Source organism: Eretmochelys imbricata, chromosome 6 (assembly GCF_965152235.1).
Source record: "Eretmochelys imbricata isolate rEreImb1 chromosome 6, rEreImb1.hap1, whole genome shotgun sequence".
NCBI lineage: Eukaryota > Metazoa > Chordata > Testudines > Cheloniidae > Eretmochelys > Eretmochelys imbricata.
In genome coordinates, this window is record NC_135577.1 from 90,079,248 (window position 1) to 90,097,447 (window position 18,200).

General features: G+C 53.9%; 1 protein-coding gene across 1 annotated transcript in view; it reads right to left on the reverse strand.

Moving 5' to 3' along the window:
* The window catches only part of LTBP2 (latent transforming growth factor beta binding protein 2), a 129,899-nt gene that overhangs the window by 20,179 nt on the left and 91,520 nt on the right, over positions 1–18,200 (reverse strand). Inside the window, exons 10-22 of the mRNA XM_077820347.1 lie at positions 16,862–16,984; positions 15,767–15,931; positions 14,447–14,641; positions 13,112–13,131; positions 11,479–11,518; positions 9,822–9,911; positions 8,089–8,214; positions 7,498–7,626; positions 6,514–6,633; positions 5,696–5,815; positions 5,294–5,416; positions 4,883–5,008; positions 4,116–4,241 (exon numbers count right to left, since the gene is read on the reverse strand). Coding sequence (XP_077676473.1) covers positions 4,116–4,241; positions 4,883–5,008; positions 5,294–5,416; positions 5,696–5,815; positions 6,514–6,633; positions 7,498–7,626; positions 8,089–8,214; positions 9,822–9,911; positions 11,479–11,518; positions 13,112–13,131; positions 14,447–14,641; positions 15,767–15,931; positions 16,862–16,984 — 1,503 coding nt within the window. The remainder of the gene's footprint in view (positions 1–4,115; positions 4,242–4,882; positions 5,009–5,293; positions 5,417–5,695; positions 5,816–6,513; positions 6,634–7,497; positions 7,627–8,088; positions 8,215–9,821; positions 9,912–11,478; positions 11,519–13,111; positions 13,132–14,446; positions 14,642–15,766; positions 15,932–16,861; positions 16,985–18,200) is intronic.

Here is an 18,200-nt window from a genome sequence, read left to right on the forward strand (position 1 = left end):
AATTACACCCTGAGCCATAGGAGCTGGATAAGGGTAGGTGCCTTTCAACCAGAGCCCTAGAACCTGGGAAAGGGTGGGGGTGCCTAAATTAACTGGGTTACGCCATGAGCCCACAGAATAGTAAAGGTGGGGTGCCCTAGAGTGTGCAGGTAACACTAAGGGAAAGGGGCTTCCATATCCCAGTATGACCATGTCCACTGTAGAAAGCCAGACATAGCCTCGGCCTCACCTGGCTCTGTCACCCTGGACTGTCCCATTCACCTGCCTCTTTTGGAACACAATTCAGTTCAGCTAATGCATGCTGGGGGCAAGGGCAGGAGGCAGCTCTCCACCCTCCCACAGGGCAGTGAAAACTCCTTACTCCCACCCTTCCACGGGTCCATCCAGGGGAGGTGTGATGCTCTAGGTCCTCAGAAGGAAACAACATTTCTGCTACATTTTCAGTCCCCCCAGCCTGCCAGGCAGGGCCCAGTGCCTTTCGGTGCAGCTCTTTTGACTGCGAGAAAGCACATGAGTCTAAAAGGACTGATTCCCCGTCAGTACCAGCCTGCGGGCTGCAGAGGGCACCAACAACATTCCCCATCTCCCTTGCTCTGTCTGTTCCCATCACAGAAGTTAGAGATGGAAACATTGAGCCTGAAAGCTCCTCAGGGCAGAGCAGGGACCTTGCCTCTGCTAAATGCCAAGCACAGGGTGTACACAACAGGGCACCATTTATTTATGCCTTGGGGCAAGATTACTCCTACCACACTCAGTTCTAAAACATCCCTAGCTTCCACCAGTTCCCTAGCAGATGATCCAGGCCCTAGTTCATTTGTTGTAAGCCAACACAAAACCCTTATTGTTTTTTATACACAAAACCCAAAATCTAGAGCCATGGACACCAATCCAGCAAGGGAAGACTGGAACAGTTTCTCCTGGGGTCAGTCACCAAACACTTCATAATGTTCCCTCAGTGCTCTCTCCCGCAGTTGCTCTAGCGGCGAGCATGGGGAAGTGACATGCCGGGAAAGACCCATCTAAGGAGGGAGTCACATGACTAGCCCACAAATGGAACAAAATGTGCAATCCTTCCATCCCATCAGGAGCATGGAAACTTTACCTCATTTTCCTGTGTGTGCCTCAGGCCCAGCTGTAAACCTAGAGGAAGAAGAAAAGTGGCCAAGACGCCTTCTCCCGCTCTAGGAGGAATCACCAGATGCAGTGTGCCTCTGCCCATGAGTTTTACCCCAAACAAACAGCCTGTTAGTGGGGTTATTTACCATCTGTGTGCTGGTGGTTCCCAAGTACTCCACTGCCAAGCCATGAGAGAAGCTACAGTTCTCCCTCACTAGCTTTTCATGCCATGCTCATCACCAGAGGGTCTTTATCAAGCACCTTGGACTACATCTGCACTCTGCCCACTGATCCATCTCCGAAGGGCCCTTCTCCACCATTCCAGCCATCCGAACTGCTTCACATAACAAACAAAACCTGCCACAAAAATGTTTCCTTCTTTGCCCTCAAATGTGGGATTTCTCTCCAAAAATATCCCTGTTGAACACCCATGACAGGCACTGGGCCAGAGACAGATTTAAGGTCCAATATCTTGGATCCTAAAGGTGACCCTGATACTAGCAGAAAGGTGCTGGGGGAGGGTATCCCCAATGGAATGCAGCACACAGTTATGACCATAGCAGGCTGCAGGATTTCAGGCATTAGGAGATACAGAAATTTCATTTTAGGTCATTTTCAGGGGGTGGTCTAAACAATATTAGTTCTATTTTTTCTTTTCCTCCGAGGCCTGTACAGCTGGGTGAATAGGAGAAAGGGGAGAAACAAAGAACCTTAAACTCTCTCAGTCACGCTCCTAAGGCAGCTTTCCTGCTGAATATGTGGTTGATCCAGAACCTATGCTGGTGTAGCTGGGTATAGAGGACCAGTTGGCAGGAGTCTCTGCACACCTTACCTGTGGCTCTGCCACTCCTGGGTAACTTAGCAACATAAACTCATGTTCTACACCACAATTTCAGGGACCCACGACAGAGCACAGCCTTAGAGCTACACTTGAAAAAAAAACCCACACAAGTTACAACAGGGCCTAGGGAACAGAACAATTAACAATCACAGGTTTAGCAGTCACTAGGGAAGGCTGGAGTTCTCTTCCACAAGGTCTGCTGCAGTCTGACAGATCTCACTGTCTGGGAGTTTCTGCTGAGGCCCAGCATTTGCTTTCTCTTCCCCAATTTCATCCCAGTCCTCCTGGTTCATAGAACCACAGGGTTAGAAGGGACTGCAAGGGTCATCTAGTCTAACCCCCTTATTACTTTTGTTATTATTATTGCCCATGACACTGCAAACACTTATCCACATGCTTACCTATCCCTATTTAGCAAAGCGCTCTCAGGGCAGGCCTGCACCTAAAGCTTAAGTAGACCACCTAGCAATGCTGCTGAGGGCGTACTGCTGCTGCCCAGCTACTACAGCAACAGAAACCCACCCGTGCTGCTGTAGCGCTCACAGTGTGGATGTATCCTAACCCAGAGAGCGGTGCTGGTGACTTCAATACCACCACGTGCCTGCTTGAAGTTAAGTCTGTGCTTCACTGCTTTGTTGAACTGGGGCCTTTATTACTTCATCACCCTTTTGCCAGCTTTCTCTCCTTCATTGGCTTGCCCGTGTCTTTGTTAACCCTCTGCCTATTTTTGTTTTGTTTTGTTTTGAACCCTTGCACCATGGGCCTAGATAATTCCTCTCTGCCTTGGAGCTTATACCCGGCAGACATTTATAAACTCCGCCCAGGTCCCCCTACCCCCAGAGTTGAGGCTTAGCCAAACTAGACAGGTTTAACTCATTTCACACTTCTCTACAGCTAAGGCTACCATTTTGTCATGGATGTTTTTAGTAAAAGTCATGGACAGGTCATGGGGAAAAAACAAAAATTCACGGAAACCGTGACCTGTCCCTGACTTTTACTAAAAGTATCCCTGACAAAATGGGGAGGGAGGAGGGTCCAGCACCCTATCCCAGCTGTGGCCCCCGATCCTTACCCAGTGGCTGGGAGCCGTGCGGGATCCCCCAGTGCCCTGCAGGGTGGGAGCTGAGAGTGGGGCCCACTACCCATGGGGCCTGGGAACTGGGAGGGATCCTTCACCACCGCCGGCAGCTGGGGAGCTGCCAGGGTCCCTCCACCAGTGGCAGCTGGGGAGCTGCGGGGGAATCCCCCTCGCCTGTGGGGGCACGGAGCTGGGGGGGGATCCCCTGCCACCTGCTGGGGATCCTCTGCCACCCGCGGGGGCAGAGAGCTGAGCTGGCTGCTGCAGGAAGGCCCCCTGCTCCTGGCGGTGGCTGGGCTGCTATGGTGCCCCAATGTCACGGAGGTCTCTGGAAGTCACGGATTCCATGACTTCCATGACCTCTGCGACATAATCATAGCCTTACCTACAGCTCAGCCCTCTGATCACCTTGGCTGGTCTTCTCTGAACTCCCTCTGATTTGCCAATATCTTTCTGATAAAAAGGTGCCCACAACAAAATGCACCAGCGCTACACAAAGTAGGACCTGGCTGTTCCCCCTGTTCAGAGACACAAATAGCTCTGCCTGCAGCCCAAATGGGCCCTGTTTGCTTCCACATTGCATCAGAAATTCCTAATTTACTGCCCCATGCCTTTCTCAGACACTCCGGATTCCAAGCCTTCCCCCTCCCACTGACTACCTAGGTTCAGGGTTGTTTTCTCCAGGCATATTAGCCATGCTGTTCTGAACAGAATCCCATTCTGCTATTCCCTGCCTGTGGTTCTGCTCTCTCAAGGCCTCTTTGTATTACGCTGTCCTCGCTGGGGCTTGCAGCTCCCCCTAAATTAGTATCATCTGAGAATCTCATTAATGAGTTCTGTACCTGTACCCTTTCCCAGATCTGATCATTTCCCTTCAGATACCCACTGCCCCTCCAAACACTATGTGCTGCCAATGTGCAGGGCTAAGCTGACCTGAGCAGGGGCGTGACCCGACTGGGGGTGTGACCCAATGGGAGCAAGACCCCTAGCTTCCAAGTCTGACACTACAGACACACTTATTACTGCCTGACTTGCAGCCACAGCTCCCAGCAGAGGCAGAGAGCAGTCCGGGTGATTTACCTTCACAGGTGAGTCTGTTGGAGGACAGCATGTAGCCAGCATCGCAGGCTCGGCAGGCAAAGGAGCCGTCCATGTTGGTGCAGATTCCCAAGGGGCAGGCAGCGGGTGAGCTGCACTCATCAATATCTGGGGAGAGCACAGACTGGAACTCCAGATGGGATAAAGGACAGGGCGTGCCTACTCTGCTCCCCCGCTCCCCTGCCCACCAGGTACTCAAAGCCAGCTGGGGGATTAGCTCTGTGACTCACAGACCCCTTTCCAAAGTTGCAGTGGTCCCTCTCTGAACACCTGTCACCCCCAGTGACCTCCCCTCAAAACCCCCTCTTGCTCTCTATTGCACTGCAAAAGCTAAACTGCTGAAGCAGGTTTCCTAGGCAGGCCCTTTGCTCTTCAAGTGGGTCTCGTTGGGGTTCGGGGGCTGTTCCCCAGAAGCTCTCCTGAGTGCAGGGAGCTCAGCTGGAGCTGCTGCAGGAAGAGTGGCTCAGCTCAGGTCACCAGTGATGCAGACCCAGGGCCAGAGACTCAGCCTTAGGGGCACTGATTACAACTGCAGCCTGCAAATACTGTGCCACAAGCTGGCAGCTTTGCCTCAGCTGGACTGAGGGATGCCCAGTGACCCGAGTGCCATGCACATTACGAGATTCTGCAGCCACAGCTGGAAAGCCAGCCCCAGACACCACCAATGGCCTGCTCCTAACTGCAAGCACATCCTCCCAGGGAATCCAGTCTCCCTGGCACCCGCACATCTCACCATCCACAGGAGATACCTTCACACATGCTGCCATCTCTGGACACGGTGTATCCAGCACCACAGGCTTCACAGGAGAAGGAGCCCTCGGTATTGATACAGAGTCCCATGGGGCAGGTGCTGTGGGTCGCACACTCATCGATATCTAAATAAACCCACAAACCAGAGTGAGAGCTGGACAGGGAGGAGCCCACGGAGGGGGGGCTTCCTCTCAGAGCCAGGTGTGTTGTGGAGAATAGATCAATAATAGATAAGGAGGGAGAGGGGCTAGCCCCACAGGATCTCAGGACCTAGCTACCCTAGTTGGGGCAGGGAGGTATAGGCAGCCAGGCCATGCACTCAGGAATGCCCCAGGTTCAATGGAAACAATGCCTCAGACTTCACTAGGAGTTGGACTGGGTCCAAAAGCATCTGGTAGAGGATATGATACCTTGGCAGCTCTTCTCATCTGCTGTCACCTCATAGCCATGGTAGCAGGAACACCTGAAGGAGCCAGCCATGTTGATGCACAGTCCATGAGCACAGGTTCCCACGGCGAAGCACTCATCGTCATCTGCAAGACACCGCAAAGGGGCCCATCAAGCCAGGAACAGGGATGCTCTAAAATCCCCAGGGATCTCCCCACAACCCAATCCTGCAGAGCGTGGTACTCACCGTACACACACTAGCCTCTCCTGCCTGCCATTTCCCACAGCCAGTGCCTGCCCACAAGGCTTGTGTGGCACATTACAGTCCCAGGAGGGGTTGGCTAGGGCTGGAATTGCTGCCATGCAAGAGGGAGTTTCCACAAGGTGGGGAGGGGTCTTGCGGGGAACAGCTCTCATCTCCTTACCAACACATCTTCCATTCATCGGATGGTAACCGGCTGCACAGCTGAGACACTCATAGGAGCCCAGCGCATTGACACATCTCCCTCTGGGGCAGGTGTTGGGATCAGCACACTCATCAACATCTGCAAAGAGACCCCCTGCTTTCAGACTCCAGGAAAAGAGAGAGACAGACTGAGTCCCATCCAGAACGCCCTCGCAGCTGGGACCACAGTCACCTGCATCTCACCTTCTCAGCCAGCTCTGGCCAAAGTAAGAGTGACTGTGACTCTAAGCGGATGGGCTTGATGGTGCATTGAGTTTGGGGCTCAGAAGGACGTTCTCATGAGTCCCATTTGTCATTCATTGTCTCTGTGGCCTGTTCTCCCACCTGGTAGGATGTCCATTTTGATTTTCAACCACTGTGACATGCTGTGTACATGCAGCTGGCTGTAGACGTCATACCTTCAATGTACTTGCCAGCCCAGGGCTCAAACAGGGGCAAGCAATGACAGATGCCAAATCTCCAAAGATAAGCACCAGCCCAAGAACAAAACGCATTCCCTTTCCAGTCCAGAAGACGGGGCTCAGGATGGATCCCACTGGGCCTGAGGGGTGAGTCAGAGCCTGAAGGGGAATGAACTTGGGGAGAGAGCTCCCCTCTCCCGCAGCGGGGTGGGGATTCCCCCAGGCAAGCAGGGGCAGACCTGCGTCGGGCGACTTAAGTGACAAAGTGAGAAGGCGCAGGTACCTCAGTGCAGATCTGGAGGGAGGGGCGTGTGGAGAGCTGAGGTTTGCACAAAATGGCTGGAGATGCTCACGTAGGGGAGGTTAGCAAACTCACCTTCGCACTGTCCTCTGCGGCCCATGATGTAGCCCCTGGCACACTCACAGTGATATGATCCAGGTGTGTTGGTGCACTGCCCCCCCAGGCACATGCTGGGCTGCTCACACTCATTCAGATCTGTTAGCACCCAAGGATAGGTCCCGTCAGGGAACTGGGCTCAGCTAAGGGCATCAGAGGTAGCTCTGCCTGTGTGCAGGGCCCTCCCTGTCCCTTTGTCCCAAACCCACTCCGAATGGCCACTCCCCTCCCCTCATTGAAATCCCTCCTGAGAACCAACCTCTGCCCTCATGCCAATGAGGAGGAAAGGCAGTGCCACGCTGTACTCAGGGTCAGACTCCCCACGGGCCTGTGTCACTCACACCTCCACTCTGCCATGCCCCAGCCCCTCCTTGCTGCTGCTGGTCACCCCCACATGCCAAAGCAGGCTGCAGGCAGTTTGGGCCAGGGCCAAGGTTTCCTGTTTGCTTGGCAGAGGGCCCAGCTCATGAGCCCAGACAAGCAGCGGAACAAGGAGCAAGGCTACTTGCCAGCTACCAGTGGGTGACGTTCTGCCGAGCTGCCTCCTGCCCTCTCCAGATGCTCGGAGAGGGTGCTTGGGACACAGGGCAGGGGATGCAGAGCTAGTTGGGCTCCACGGCACTGGCCCCTGGGTCAGACAGGCCCCAAGCTGAGGGGTTTTCTGGAGGAAAAGCTTTTGCTGACTGACTCTTTTCTGCAGAGTCTTCCCCAGTCTGCACAGTGCACTGCCCCGTCTCAGCGAGAGGCTGGGGGAACGAGCAAGGAGAATGCAATCTCCCCTGCCCCATCATGAGGGGTCCTTCTAGGGAAGGCTTGTGCAGTAGTGGTGGGGGAAGCCCATATAAAGGAGGAGCCTGGAACTTCCATTACCAAGGAAACATGTAGCCGAGGGAGGTCACAGGAACCTTGCGGGCAAGGTGCCCCCCGGGGCTGTAGGCGTGTGCCAGCTGGAGTGTCACTTACCCTGACAGGTCTGTGTGTCCTGGGAGGTGAGCAGTGTGTACCCCGGGTAGCAGAGGCAGGAGTAGGAGCCCACACTGTTGATGCAGTGACCCTTCCCAGCGCAGGGATCTCCCACACACTCATCATCATCTGGGTCCGGAGCAGAGGAACAGAGTCACTCAGGAAATACCATTAGCCCTCCCATTTCCTACAGACACTGCTGGAGATGGGATAAGCAAGGGTCTGAGGGGACCCATCTCCCCCTCTCAGCATTTCCCTCCCCAGGGAGCCTGCTAGATGACATGGGAGGGCCCCCCGTTTATCTGCCATCCACCACTGGAGGGCAGCATCACATCCCCACACATGGCGGGAGAGGGAGGGTTCTGCCCTACAAAAGTCCCCTGGCTACTAAAACTGGGGAAGTAGGACAGAGAGAATGATCCCGAGCCACAGGGTTGTTCTGCTCAGGAAGGCAGCGGGGCTGGTGCCCTGCAAGGGGCCTGGCTCGGCCAGGCTTTGTGCTCAGGAGCCAGCCTCTCTCCACATGCCCCGTTTCCTGACATGGAAGTCTCCCCACTGTCCCCTTTAGAAACAGCAGAGCTAGGGACATACCAATGCATCGGGGGAGGCCAGGATGTAGCCGATAGCCAGGGCCACACATGCAGCTGTATCTGCCGGGCAGGTTCACACAAGTGCCTGGGCCACAGGGATCGGGTACAGAGGAGCATCTATCGATTTCTGAGGGAGACAGACAGGGTGAAGTCACAGGCCCCTGCTCTGCAGTCCCCCAGCACATAGTACAGGGCTTTCCCTATTCCACAGCCCCCCGCACAGTTACTAGCACCACCCCCTCATCACAGACAGAATGGGAGACAGCTCAAAGGCCCCTGCACCTCAGACAGCTGCCAGAGCTGGGCCTCAGCAGCCTCCAGCCACCACGACAGCAATGGACCCCCAGTGCCCAAGAATGGAGAGGCAGCACTAATGGCCAGCACCTGTGGGTTGGCCTGGGTCAGTGCACCTAGCAGAGTGGACATGGCTTCCCAGGGCTCCAGAGCCCTGCAGCTAGGCACTGCCTATCGTCTCTACTTGTTCCTAGCTGGGCTGAGCGAGAGCAGGAGGCTGCGACACCTTGGCCCACCCCTGCGCTGGAAAGCGGGGAAAGCCCATGGAGAGCTCGGAAGAAAACAGCAAACCAGCTCTATCTGGCCTGGGCAGGCAAGCGCCTCCCCAGGAGCCAGTGCAGCCCTGTAACTGGCCACTGGGAGCAGGGAGGCAGGGCAGGCACAGTCCCCGGGGCTTTAGTGTCCACTCAGTGTGGGCCATTCACATGCTGCTTCCCTTCCTGCTGCCTCCAGCCTGGTCTCACTAATCCCAGGGCAGCCCGAGGAAGCAGCTTAGCAGCGGTGAATGCAGAAAGGGCAAGGAGAGGCCAGCAGAGACCCACACACGCCCCAACAGTGAAACAATCCCATCACCAAACCAACACACAAACACACACAAACAAAAGGCTATTGTGGGAGGCGCATTCCACAGCAAGGTGCCTGTGCCAGGGTTTCTTCTGAGGGTGCTTTTGGCCCCAAGCAGGGGCAGCACTCCCAGACACTTAGACAACCCTAGAATAACAGAACTGCTATTATTCACGCAGTAAACAAGCCTCCCCTGGGAGCCACACACTTCCCGCTCCACTACAGCTTCCAGATGACTCAACTCTGACTGCAGCAGGGCTTGGGCCAAAGCCACCAGTGAGACCCTGCCAGTCCCTTTCCTTGGGAGTCACTGCCACCTCCTCTGTGATTTCTCTTCCCCGGGGAGCCCTTCCCTTTCCCCTCTGCTCAGAGACCCTGCTGTTCACAGTGCAGAGATCCAGCTAGCCTCACGTATTCTGCGGACCGCCTCCATCCCCGTAGCCCTGGGCAGGCACAGCAGACGCAGTGCGCATCAGGAGGAGCTGTATGTCAGGGAAATAACACTGACCTATGCTAAACACATGAATCAAAGTGAGGGCTCTCTTGGGTGACAAGTCTCTGCGCTTGGCTGGGCAGCAATGAAGGGCTGTGTTCATTCATGGCATGAATCCTAAGCTTCCCTTCCATGTGATCCAGACAAGGTCGTGTGTTATACAGATTACACAGTGAAGGGCACTGAAAGCCAAAGCATCTGCTCTTGTACCCACTGGGATCTGCCTGGATCCCTCAGCACACACCCAGGCCTGGAGGGATCTACCAGGGTTTGGCATACCAGGGATCCTTGTGGGGGAGGGCCCTATGTTCTGACTGGATCACATTTCTCTTTAGGGCCTACCAGGTGAGGCAGGTAAACCCCATTTAGAGCTGCTGACGAACCTGTGATCTGTGCTGCAGCAGTGCCCTCCCCTGCAGCCTCTGGGCCTGGCTGGGCAGGAGGACGAGAGAATGTCTCCTCCACTACATCCCCTGCAGACGAGAGAGATGTGAGCACCAGCCTGGGATCACAGTCGGACACAGGAGCAAGTGTCAAAGCCTAAGCCCTGTTCATGAGCCCCCAACCTCTACGTCCCAGCACCTCACAATACGGAGGGATCAGCTGTGGAGCAGCAGGTGTGGGTGCCAAGCCCCAGTTCTGAGCCCAGCATCTAGGTTGCTGCATATGTTCTACCACATGACATCTTGAGACCAGTTATCACCTGATCCAGCCTCATTTGTGTTACGGCTGAGAAATTTCACAGCCAGCAACCTTGCTGCTGCTTGTTGGGGGTGCAGACCCCTGCAACCTGACCCCACCCCCACCCTGTGGTGCCCATTACAGAGCCCAGCATGCAGAGACCATGAATGTGGGCAGACAATAACAGAGCCCCATCCCCGGGCTGGAGGAACAGCTCTTCATAGAATCATAGAATATCAGGGTTGGAAGGGACCCCTGAAGGTCATCTAGTCCAACCCCCTGCTCGAAGCAGGACCAATTCCCAGTTAAATCATCCCAGCCAGGGCTTTGTCAAGCCTGACCTTAAAAACCTCTAAGGAAGGAGATTCCACCACCTCCCTAGGTAACGCATTCCAGTGTTTCACCACCCTCTTAGTGAAAAAGTTTTTCCTAATATCCAATCTAAACCTCCCCCACTGCAACTTGAGACCATTACTCCTCGTTCTGTCATCTGCTACCATTGAGAACAGTCTAGAGCCATCCTCTTTGGAACCCCCTTTCAGGTAGTTGAAAGCAGCTATCAAATCCCCTCTCATTCTTCTCTTCTGCAGACTAAACAATCCCAGCTCCCTCAGCCTCTCCTCATAAGTCATGTGTTCTAGACCCCTAATCATTTTTGTTGCCCTTCGCTGGACTCTCTCCAATTTATCCACATCCCTCTTGTAGTGTGGGGCCCAAAACTGGACACAGTACTCCAGATGAGGCCTCACCAATGTCGAATAGAGGGGAACAATCACGTCCCTCGATCTGCTCGCTATGCCCCTACTTATACATCCCAAAATGCCATTGGCCTTCTTGGCAACAAGGGCACACTGCTGACTCATATCCAGCTTCTCATCCACTGTCACCCTAGGTCCTTTTCCGCAGAACTGCTGCCTAGCCATTCGGTCCCTAGTCTGTAGCGGTGCATTGGATTCGTCCATCCTAAGTGCAGGACCCTGCACTTATCCTTATTGAACCTCATCAGATTTCTTTTGGCCCAATCCTCCAATTTGTCTAGATCCTTCTGTATCCTATCCCTCCCCTCCAGCGTATCTACCACTCCTCCCAGTTTAGTATCAATACTTGAAACGGAGTGTGGCCCTCCGTGCCCTGCATCTCATGGGGCTCCCCTGTTCCTGCAGCGCCTCCCGGTTCTGTGCAGCACAGCCCATTTGGAGCGACACAGAAGGAGATTAGGAGGTGCCTATGAAATAAAGCTGCCTTTCCCTGGCCCTAAGGTTATCAGCACAGCCTGAAGCTGCCAGCTGGGCCAACCCTGGTCCTCCTTTCTCTTCTCTATTTGTAGCTTATTCACAAGCCAATTGAGCACTTACGCACCTGGGTGTGTGGCAGGTTCTTGGGTGGCATCAGCAGCGCCCTGTGGGTGAGAAACACAAACACAAAGTTTGGCTCTGCTTAGACCGCCCAGGGATGTATTTAGCCAAGGGGCAAGAGAGAGGTGAGCTTCCTCCTGCCCCATCCTGGCTGCTGGTTCACACTAAGGGTACTGTAATGGCAGGTGAAGCTGCTAGTGTGTGGAACGGCTGGAGCCTCCGTGTGCTGGACCCTATACAACGCATTATGCCTAGCGAGGAGCCTTTTAGATTTCTTTCAGAGTAGCAGCCGCGTTAGTCTGTATTCGCAAAAAGAAAAGGAGTACTTGTGGCACCTTAGAGACTAACAAATTTATTTGAGCATAAGCTTTCGTGAGCTGTAGCTTATGCTCAAATAAATCTGTTAGTCTCTAAGGTGCCACAAGTAATCCTTTTTTTTAAGATTTCTGCATTCAGTTCCCTCCAAGTCTCCTTCACAGGCCGACTGCATAGCTACAAACCTCAGAGTCAGGTATCTGCATTACCTAGTGCCCCAGATGGGAGCCTGGCTAATCTTGTGAGGCGCTCCAGAACCTGAACTGGGCAGGCAATCCTTTGGCAGAGATTTTCCCAAGGACAATCTCCAAAGTGTCAGTGTGGTTTCTCCTGGTTTTGCTGGAGAACCTCTGGGAAATCCTGGGGATGCCTGTTGTGAGCTCTGAATCTTCAACTCAAAGGGCAAGAGTACCGACTCTTTGGCAAAAGACTCCCTTATTCAGGATGTTAATTAGTCATTGGCATTAACCAGGCATTAACACAAACCAAAGCAGTTTCCTATAGTTTGGCTAAACTCCTTCCCCCTCAATAGCTCGACTTTCACTCTTTCGGACTGTCATCATTTCACGAATTCTCCAGTCATCAGAGACTTTTCCCAGCTAGAAAGGAAGGATGACCAGGGGTCTGGGGGCTAGCTCAGGACTGGGGAAATCTGAGTTCAAGTCCCAGCACTACCCCAGAGCCCCTGCATGACCTTGGCCTAGTCACTTCATCTCTCCATTGGTGGGGAATCAGTAAAATGGGGCTAACAGCTGTTCCCTATCCCCCCCGCAGTGTTGTGGGGCTGAATACATTAAAGATTGTGAGGTGCTCAGATACTATGGCAATGCAGGCCATAGGAGCACACTGGGGAGACAGACTGGATGTGAACGTCTGCTGTCAAACTGAAACAACCAAACCAAACCATCCCAAAGAAGCCAACACAACAAAGTCACAAGCCCCATTTTTTCCCTTCACAGCTTACTTTTAAGCTTTATTCCTAAAGGTTTAGGGCACAAGGAGGCAAACCCCAAAATCCTATCGCGGGAGTAGGGAGGAGACACCATTCGCTCCCAACCCTCAACAATGGGGTGTCAGCTGCTCCCAAGCCCAAAGCATCAGCTGCGGCTTGAACGTTGCAGCTGATCTGCAGTAAGTGAAAATGCCTGGCTGTCTGGGTGTTTTCTAACCTCCTCCAGCACCACTTCCCCTCATTACTCCAACTCCAACACATTCAGTGTTTCCCTCTGGTTACTTTTTTAAACGATCCCTTTACCACTAGTGAAGTACAACACAAACATATCCCCACCCCATCATCTGCCAGCAGCATGGGCTTGACTCACCTCACTATCTGGAGAGTGACCTGGAAAATTAAACAGCACATGGTGAATTTCAGAACAAGAATCATAGAATCATAGAATATCAGGGTTGGAAGGGACTTCAGGAGGTCATCTAGTCCAACCCCCTGCTCAAAGCAGGACCAATCCCCAATTAAATCATCCCAGCCAGGGCTTTGTCAAGCCTGACCTTAAAAACTTCTAAGGAAGGAGATTCCACCACCTCCCTAGGCAACGCATTCCAGTGTTTCACCACCCTCCTAGTGAAAAAGTTTTTCCTAATATCCAACCTAAACCTCCCCCACTGCAACTTGAGACCATTACTCCTTGTCCTATCATTTTCTACCACTGAGAATAGTCTAGAACCATCCTCTTTGGAACCACCTCTCAGGTAGTTGAAAGCAGCTATCAAATCCCCCCTCATTCTTCTCTTCTGCAGACTAAATAATCCCAGTTCCCTCAGCCTCTCCTCATAAGTCATGTGTTCCAGACCCCTAATAATTTTTGTTGCCCTTCGCTGGACTCTCTCCAATTTTTCCACATTCTTCTTGTAGTGTGGGGCCCAAAACTGGACACAGTACTCCAGATGAGGCCTCACCAATGTCGAATAGAGGGGAACGATCATGTCCCTCGATCTGCTGGCTAAAGCAGAAGCGTCAGCACCCCACATACCTCAGAGAGCCCAGGCTGCACTAACTTCACTTGCTTCCCTGATGCTGGCTAGGAGCCTCCCGTTTCTGCCAGCACAAGATGGGAACTTGTCCTTCCAAACCTAGCACACTGAGTTACCCCAGTCCTGGCTCCTCCCCCAGCGTCCGCAGGGAACTCACATTCTAATAGACCCTGGTTCCAGTGACAACTGTCACTCCCCTCTCTGGATTTGGATTCCCAGCCTGAGTGAATTGGGATAACCGCCCAGGGATACTTGTGCCAGAATTCACACTGAGCCCTAAACTCAGCTGGACCCACAGCCCCGCTCAGCAGGGCACATCTGAATCAGACTGCAGCTTCCAAGTGTGGAGGCAGCATGGCCATCTGGCAGTAGCAGCACCTGTTAGCATGTGAGGATCTGAGGCTGGGACTTAAAGGTTGCCCAGCAGGGCCAGGGAGTTCTGAAAAGGTCATACCCTATGCCATTGGGATACAGGGGCAAGAGAGCCGTGCATAGCTTTGGAGCTGACCCAAATCCACTTCAGCTGGAAGCACAGTCCCTGGGATAGGGACAGTCTGAGGATGAAAGAGGGAATTCATCCAGGGCACCTGCGTGCATAGCTGCTACTAATGTTGCATCACATCCCAATCTACCTTCTGCTGCTGAGGTTCCAGCACGGAGGAGCATACCTGTGACTCCACCACTCAGGGCTTCCTGCAGCTGCGGCCTTTTTGCTGCCCAGTTGGGCGTCCGGTCGCTGCTCTCCCCCTGCTCTTCTGAGCTGAATGGCAGCTCTTCTGCCTCCGCCTTTCTCATGGACAGACGGATATCTGAGCTGGAGTAGGTGTAGCCATGTCCTGCTGGGCAAATTTCCTTAAAGGCTTCTGCAAGGGAGACACAGGGCAAGGCTGACATGTGGGGGAAAGGGGCAGAAACCAGTTGCGAGCACACGAGGTTGCCCTTCTGGCAAGATCCAATGGAGGAACTGAAGATGCTGTCTTCTGCTACACAGATGAGAACGGCAGGTGTGTGTCTGTGTGTGTGTACACCCTCCATCCATCAGCCACCGTACGTTAGAGCATGGTGTGAAGGGTGGATGTTTCCAGCAGAGAGAATCTGCTCCCAGCGCTGGGTGTGTCTGTAACTGATACTGGTTAGCATTCACAGCTACTGGAGACTGAATCTCTCCGTTGGCTCAAAGCTCCCTGGGGGAGCACCAAGGAAACACTCTCCCACATCTGAAGACAGCTATCACTTCATCAACAGGAGAGAGCCGTATAATGGGCAGAGGGGGCTGCACAGCCTGCCAAGGCTGGATAAGGGACCAGATAAATGGCTACAATGCTGCAACCCCTAGGGACCTTCTAGTACTTTGGCCCTTTGATGCACATGTCCAAAGACGTCTTCCACCCAGTCCAGGGGGATGTGTAGGAATTCCCAGCCCTGTGGGGTTCTGTGCTTGTCTCTTTAGTACTTAACACACCGGTAAAAGCCAAACCCATCCTTGCTTGGTGTGTTGGAGCATTTAAAGGCTGACACTTTAGGAGAGGAGGAAACTTTAACCTTATGGGAGGCAGAGTGAGATGAAAGGGACTGTCAGACTAACCCAGGCATAGGAAAGGCTGTGGTCTCCCTCTGGGGCAGTGCTGCATGATGGCTGCCTGGTGAGGAACTTCCTCACCTCCAAGCTCAGATGCACTCACTTGTGCTGCAGATCCCCCAGCTTTGGAATCTTCTCTGCTTCACCCCAGCCTCCAGAGTGGCAGGCCACTCTCAGTAGTGCACTCTGCCTTCTAGCAAGCAGCCATGCAGACCACAGCCTCTGTGCTGGCCTGTGCCCCTTGCACTGAGTCCCCCATAGACTGTTCACACCCACATCCCAACACATTAGTGCATGGGAAGGAGCCTGCGATGGTTCTGGGCCGAGGAGTCGGGAGAAGTTGTAAGGTGAAGACCAGGCTCCAGGCTTAGAACTCTGAGCACAGCTGGGCAGCGAGCACAGCTCTCACCTGACCCGAGCACAGGACACTTCTCACAATTCCTCCCCCATCCTTTGCCAACACGGCTGCAGCAGCAGATCTGTTTGGTGATGCTCTGGGCGAGTGGTAGGGCACAGTTGCCTCCTGCTGCTGAGCGATAGCACAGCCCCTGCTCCATGGACACAGCCTTATCCGCTGAAACACAAGCCCAGGGTTAGTGTCGGAGGCCAAGCTGTTACCTCTGCCGGGCACAGAGTGTCAAAGTGCTGCCTGTCATCGCCTTCAAGGTCCTTCCCAGCTCTGCCTCTCTGTCCCCAGCCCAAGGGCCTTATCGCATCCCTCCTCTGCTGCCATACAGCCACCATCACCCCACTGGTCCGCTTCTGCCCCAACGGTCTCCATGCTGCCCCTACAGGTTAGCACCCCCCACTCACACCACGCGGCCTTTGCCCCGGGCTGATGAGGATTTTGGTGAAGAGCTGCAGGCCCCTCTCCCGGAAGCTGCGGTTTCCATAGTATATCTCTCCGCAGCCTAAACCTGCTTGGGCATTCTGCCCTAGAACTTCAGTGGAGTGGGCAGATCCAACAGAAGTGGCATGGAAGAGATGGGCTTCTGTTTCGATTCCAGATACTCCAGTGCAGGTGCTCTCAAGCCCCTTCCTCAGAACTGCACCCCTGGGGAGAGGTCACTGCTTTCACGGCAGCCTCTGCAGAAGCTGGGTGCAGGCTTCCTATCTCCTGCATTCTCTGCCATGGAATTACCGTCATGTCAACTCAGTTACACACTCAACAACCTGATGTGAACAAGGGAGGGAAGTGAATGAGAATCCCATGGGAGCTGAGTCCAGTGGCCCTGTACGAGGAGAGTGCTGGGACACATGGGTACACGTCCAAGTACATACATCATGCAAGGGCATGAATGCATGCACACAGGGTCTCACATCGCCCACCCATACACTCTCTCAGGGCATTGGGACACACTGACACGTGATATCTTGTTTCCATCTGGCTCATGATCTGCTGGTTCCTGCTCACAGTTCCAGGGAAGCTTTGGGGGACATCACTGGGTACCTTGGGCAGCTGCTTCCAAGCAGCTGTGCAGGGCTTGGTCTCCAGAGCACTTACAGACACAGCGACTGCGGGATGGGTCCAGCATGGTCCCGGGTTTGCAGGTGCAGAGGAAGCTGCCACGGGTGTTCACACATTCGGCATCTTTACACAGGCCAAGCATCAGGCACTCGTTGATATCTGCAGGGTGAAAGCAGAGAACAGAATCAGCCACAATGCCCTGGTTGGTGTAAGCGAAGAGAAGGGCAGGGAACAGCCCACTGAACAGCAAATTGACAAATCAAACCATGTGTCCAACAGCCGCACAAACAGCACTTTGTCTCTGAGACCCTTCCCAGCCCCCCACCCCACGGGCTGATACTGACCCCCATGCAACCAGCAAACTGCAGAAGTCTTTACCTTCCTGCAACACAGCTGGTCTCTCCAGCACTGAACCAGTCGAGAGGTGACAGCAGGAGTCACCAGAGTAAATTCCCATGGGATTTCCCCACATACAGAGCTGGGGAAGGTCTCATGTGAGGGGCTGCTAGGGGTGCGTTGCAGAGTCACTGAGATCAGTGTCTGGCTAGAGTGCCCTGGCTGGAGACCTGCTGTCTCCCACACTGGTAGAAAATATGATTTAGCAAAAGCCAGGAGACCTAGCAGCATGGGAGAGCTGGGGAGTCTCTCTCTGTAGCTAGACAGGGTAGGAGAATTTTGCCGGTAGCATTTGCTTCCCATGTTCTCACCTAACATTTCTGTCCCTCTGATAATGGGGGAAACGTCTGGGTCAGCCACCCACCCCCCGCCGTTCCCTGGGGGAGTGAAGGCTGAAAGGGGCATAGGGTCGAATGTGCTCAGCCTTCAGGAGCCTCAGACAGAAGGGGTGAGGGCAGGGCACTGTTGTGCTACCTGGCCCCCTCCAGAAATTCCTGAGACACTCTGTCCCCTCCCGGATACTGTCAGCTAAGAATGTCCCCTCAGTCCCCTGGCACAGGATTCCACTCCAGGGCCAGCACAGTCCTGCCAGGCCTTCTCTCATACTTTCCCATCAACAAGCACTAGGCTTTTAGGGGCGGGGACCCCACATCAGAGCAAGGCCAGGGTCTTGCAGGGCCCCTCAAGGCACTGATTGTATGGATGGTGCCCTCTGAGATTTCCAGTTGTTCCATTTCCAAAACAGTATTAAACAATCTCAACTCTGGCCTGGCTCTTTCTTCAGTCACAGCTTGGGACAGTCAGCTCCAGGCCTGAGGGGTTCATACCTGCCATTGATGACACTGATGCCCAGCTAGTCTGTTGGTAGGGACAGTGGCAGTGTCCTGTATCGCAAGGTCACCTGACTCCACAAAGCGCTGCTCTCTCAAGCTGATGCTCTCTCTAGGGGCCTGACCTGGCTGGCTGGGACCTCAGCAGG